Below are 5232 nucleotides of genomic sequence, written 5' to 3'. Positions count from 1 at the left end.
GGTGCTACCATGCGCGTTCGTGTGCTTGTTTTTGTTTGGACACCTGTTTTCCATCTCCTCGGGTGCACGCCCAGCAGTGGAATTGCCGGGCAGCAACTCCACATGGAACCTTGGAGGAACCCCAGGCCGGTTTCCACGGCAGCCACTCAGCCTGACATCCCATCCCCCTTGCCCTCGTGAGGGTCTGACCTCTCCGCGCCTGTGATGGTCTTTTTGTTCTTTCCCTTATAAATCATCAACAGTCCTGACCCTTTGAGCAGGAGGAGTGAGTTAGCCTTGCTGTGGGGATGGGAGCACAGTCCTGGGGCGAGGTGTAGTAATTTGAAGTGCGTCTGGAGGATCGGGTGACGCTTGTTCCATTGTACAGAGTTGGATCATAAAACATTCAGGAAAATATTGTGTGTCTGTGCTCCCCCAGCCCCCCACTCCCCCACAGCTGTGGCTCCTTCCCCACTCGGTGTAGCTGGCAGCCGAGCTTGGGGTGTGGTCCTGGGTGACACATGAGTGGTGGGTATTCCTGGGTTGCTTTGAGGCCAGCTACAGTGGGGCTGGGGACAGAAGTGCGATAGGGTGGGCTTGCCATCCTTGCCTCTGGTGGGCACAGCAGAAGGAACGTTGCATCCCGACGTAGGGGCTGGCAGGATGGGGCCCAGGGAGCCGTCACTCCTGGTCTGTTGTCGGATGATGGGGAGGGGCTCCTGTGCATTAGGAGGGCTTGTCGTGGGGGCCTCATCGTCCACTGAGGGAGGCGCTCCAAGCCTCTGCTGCTCCTCCTCTCTCTCCTCCCAGGTGGGGTGGGTTGTCTCTGGGGCCAGCATGGCATCGACCCGGCTTGTCTCTGGTGCCATCCATGTTGAGCGGCTCACGCCTGCCTGTCTCTTGGGAAGCTCATCTGCCATTTGGACCTTGTACCTGAGTTTGCTTGGGTCAGAACTATCCTTAATGGTGTTCTGGAGACACACACAGTTAGCAGGCCCGGGGGATCCAGACACATCCCCCAAAACCTGAGCACGGTGTTGACAGCAGCGAGGGTCACACTGGCTGAAGGTAGGAAGACCCCACACGTTCGTCCACCAAGGAGTAGGCAAACAGCGGGGCGTGTGTAGCAGAATGCTATGTGCCACCACGACGGCCAAGTTCCAAAACATTCTCAGCCTAGAAAGAAAGCGAATCGTCCCCGTTTCCTCCCCCAGCCTCTGGCACCCACAAATCCCGTTTCTGTCTCTGGATTGGCCTCATCTGCGCATTTCATAGAAATGGATCATATGGTGTGCTCTCTTGTGTCTGTCTGGCTTCTTTCTTTCTTTCTTTTTTTTTTTTTTGAAACACAGTCTGGCTCTCTCACCTAGGCTGGAATGCAGTGGTGTCATCACAACCTCTGCCTCCTGGATTTAAATGATTCTCCTGTCTCAGCCTCCTGAGTAGCTGGGATTACGGGTGCCCGCCACCACGCCCGGCTAATTTTTGTATTTTTAGTAGAGATGGGGTTTCACCAAGTTGGCCAGGATGATTCGAACTCCTGACCTCGCGATCTACCCACCTCGGACTCCCAAAGTGCTGGGATGACAGGCGTGAGCCACCGCTCCTGGCCTGGAATCAGTATTCCAACCATCTTAGCTAGATGTTTGTAATTTCTGTGTTTATCCCCCATTATAGGCAAAATACATCTCTCAGTGCATCGATGAGATCAAGCAGGAGCTGAAGCAGGACAACATCGCGGTGAAGGCGAACGCGGTCTGCAAGCTGACGTATGTAAGTGTCTCCCGGTGGCCCGTGCCCAGCACTGTCGGGCTGCTTCTCCACTCAGCGCGTGTCCCCCTGTTCATCAGCCTATCTGTCCACCTGTCAGTCATTGGTACCACCCGCTGTCGGTGAGCCCCTCAGGGCCAACCCGGAGTCCTGGAGTGGAGAGCCGTGATTGTCACATGACTGGCAAACAGGCCAGAGGGCGGCAACCCACAGGCCCTGGTGGTAGCCCCGAGGGAGCCCCATGGGGTCCTCTTCTGGGTGGGGTTCACTAAGGACGCCCCTCGCCTGCAGTCTCGGCTCCCACCACAGGCTGCACCAGGACGCCTAGTGGGGAGAGCTGGGGCCCTGGACCTTCCTGGGCTGGCTCCCTTCCTGGCTGCAGTTCCAGGTCAGTGCGTGAGCTGGGGACAGGCACTCCTCCCTCTGGCCTGTTTTCCCGTGGGAGGTAGCGAGACGAAGGGCTCGTCCGGGGTCCCCCGTGCTGCTGCTCGTCTCGTAACTATTTCAAGGAGCTGATTCGCCAAGGGGTGGTAGTTAGTACCCATAAGTGCCAGTTAGCCAATTGCAGACATTGAGCCTCTTTTTAGTGCCTGTCACTAACCTGTCCCTGTAGCTTTTAAATGTCAGAGTCGTTTGTCAAAAGAAGAAATTAAAGGCCTCCGGGGTGTGTATTGGGTGTTTGTTGACCATGAGTGAGTCTGCTCCGTGTGCTGGGAGGGAGCGCTTCATGCTACGGCTCAAACCCTTTGTCTCCACTTTGGCTTGTGAGTGCAATTTCCTGTGCGTCCCTTAACAGTTACAGATGTTGGGATACGACATCAGCTGGGCCGCCTTCAACATCATAGAAGTGATGAGTGCCTCCAAGTTCACCTTCAAGGTGAGGTTCCGGGACGGCGAGGCTGGTGGGGTAGGGGGAGTGATTACAGGTGTGAGGCACCGTGCCCGGCCAATTTTTATTATTATTATTCTTGAGACAGAGTCTTGCTCTGTTACCCAAGGTGGATTCAGTGGTCTATAATCCCAGCCCTTTGGGAGGCTGAGACAGGTAGATCACCTGAGGTTGGGAGTTCGAGACCAGGCTGGCCAACATGGTGAAACCCCATCTCTACTAAAAATACAAAAATTAACAGGGTGTGGTGGCGCGCGGCTATAATCCCAGCTACTTGGGAGGCTCAGACAGGAGAACTGCTTGAACCCGGGAGGTGGAAGTTGCAGTGAGCTGAGATCGTGCCATTGCACTCCAGCTTGGGCAACAGAGTGAGACTTTGTCTCCAAGGGAAAAAAAACTCATACATATTCCAAACTCTGGGAATTTCCTTCTGGAATTTTGAAGAAATCTGGGTTGGTTTTCAAATGCGGGTTGGTTCCCACTTGCTGGCGGCCCCCGCGTCCAGGCTGCGGGGCGTTCCTTCTGGACCTGCGTTGCCTGGTGCGGACGCTGCAGAGCAGAGCTGGGAGCTCCTGAAGGCTGCAGGTGCCCGGCCTCTGATGTGCTCGTCTGTTCTCTCTCAGCGAGTCGGCTACCTCGCTGCTTCCCAGAGCTTTCACGAAGGCACCGACGTCATCATGCTGACCACCAATCAGATCCGTAAGGTAGGTCCCCGGCCCAGGCCGCTCTGTGCTGAGTGCAGCCTGTCCCCTGCCAGAGCATCTGGTTTCCACGCTGGTCTTCCTGTGGGCAGCAGGCACCTGTGGCACCCTGGAGTGCGAGCAGGGCTTCTGCAGCCACGGTCTTCCCAGCAGACACGGAGAGGTGGCCCGGCGGGTCTGAGTCTGCGCTCCCTGGTGGGCTTGTGAGGTGGAGGGATGCTGAGCGGTGCGGTGCCCCCTTCCCTCACTCACCACATGGAGGGGCCGGCAAATGGGGCTCCAGGGCCCACTCGAGGCTGGCCTCTGCAGTCGCCCCCTTTCTTCCCTTCTTCCCGTATGGTAGTGCCTGCTGTAGCTGTGCGCCCTTCGTCCCCATGTGGGGTGCTTCCTGCCCGCGGTTTCTTTTGAGTCCCATGAGGTGCATTTTTCAGCACCATGTAAATGTTGCATTTTGAAATGGTCACGGAGGCCATTGGGTAGCAGAGGTCCTCCTTGGCCCCTGAGCTCTGAACACGTTTGGTTCCTGCCTCTCGATGGAGGGGTTGGGGTGTTGGAGAATCAGGCCCACCCTTCTCATGGGCACCTGGCCCCTTTCTGGCCCTAGACCTCGCCTCAGAGGCCATGGCCCCGGCTCTCCAATGTCCATGTGCAAGGGCAGGACCCTGTGACTGTGTTGTTGACCCCACAGGGTGACCTGGCGACCTGGGCCAGGGACTCCCAGCCTGCCGAGGCACAGGTGTGGGGGTACTGGCGGTGACTGGTGCCCGGCACAGGGTGTGGTGCAGGTCCCGGGACTGTTGGCTCTACTGGGCTCACTGTTGTGGGCAAGATTATGGAGCTGGGCATCCCGCCTGGGCTGTGGACGACATGTGCCCTCGATGCTGTGGGGTCTTGGGTTGTGGCCGTGAGGGTGGCTGGAGTGCCTAGCAGGAGGGGCCTGGGTGGGAGTCTGGCCCACTGAGAGGAGGATGGGAGCGGTTTTGCAGGTGGTAACTGGGAGGGAGGAGGATGGAGGTCTCCGGCCGCCCTGGATACCCAGGTGGCAGCTGCCCAGCAAGGAAGGCCACATGTCGGGCCCAGGTTTGTGTCTCTTGCTGATGGGCTCGGATGGCCGGATCCCTGTGTGAGCACCTCACTGGGGACTTACATCCACCACTGCCTTGCCAGGTGCTTGGAGCTGTTAGGCCCTGTGTGTTGGGCGTGGCTCTGACCCGGTGCCTGCCACTGGCTGGCCTCGGATGCAGGTGGTGCCTGTGGGGCTCCGGCTCAGGAAGTTAGCACCTGCTTCCTCTGTGTGGGATCACATGCTCCCGATGTTTGCAGTCCACTGTGTCATTTTTGTTTATTTGTTTTGTTTTGAGACTGAATCTTGCTCTGTTGCCCAGGCTGGAGAGTAGTGGCGTGATGTCGGCTCACCGCAACCTCCGACTCCTGGGTTCAAGCAATTCTACTGCCTCAGCCTCCCGAGTAGCTGGAATTACAGCTGCCCTTGTTTTTTGTTTGTTTGTTTTTTGTTTTGTTTTTGAGATGGAGTCTTTGTCACCCAGGGTGGAGTGCAGTGGTGCGATCTCAGCTCACCACAACCTCCACTTCCCAGGTTCAAGCGATTCTCCTGCCTTAGCCTCCCAAGTAGCTGGGATTGCAGGGGTGCACCACCACACCTGGCTAATTTTTTTGTGTTTTTAGTAGAGATGGGGTTTCACCATGTTGGCCAGGCTGCTCTCGAACTCCCGACCTCAAGTGATCCACCCACCTCAGCCTCCCAAAGTGCTGGGATTACAGGTGTGAGCCGCTACACCCGGCCCTCATTTCTTTTGTTTGTTTGTTTGAGATGGAGTCTCGCTCTGTCGCCCAGGCTGGAGTGCAGTGGCACAATCTCGGCTCACTGCAAGC

The 5232-nt window shown here is 57.1% G+C and overlaps 1 protein-coding gene across 1 annotated transcript in view; it reads left to right on the top strand.

The window, feature by feature from the left end:
- The first annotated feature begins 1660 nt into the window (after positions 1–1660).
- The window catches only part of AP3D1 (adaptor-related protein complex 3, delta 1 subunit), a 47726-nt gene continuing 44154 nt past the window's right edge, over positions 1661–5232 (top strand). Inside the window, exons 1-3 of the mRNA XM_011997438.1 lie at positions 1661–1752; positions 2546–2626; positions 3262–3342. Coding sequence (XP_011852828.1) covers positions 2552–2626; positions 3262–3342 — 156 coding nt within the window. The 5' untranslated portion in view covers positions 1661–1752; positions 2546–2551. The remainder of the gene's footprint in view (positions 1753–2545; positions 2627–3261; positions 3343–5232) is intronic.

This window comes from Mandrillus leucophaeus, unplaced genomic scaffold (assembly GCF_000951045.1).
Source record: "Mandrillus leucophaeus isolate KB7577 unplaced genomic scaffold, Mleu.le_1.0 Scaffold54, whole genome shotgun sequence".
Taxonomy (NCBI): Eukaryota; Metazoa; Chordata; class Mammalia; order Primates; family Cercopithecidae; genus Mandrillus; species Mandrillus leucophaeus.
This window is presented reverse-complemented; position numbering and strand designations above follow the sequence as displayed.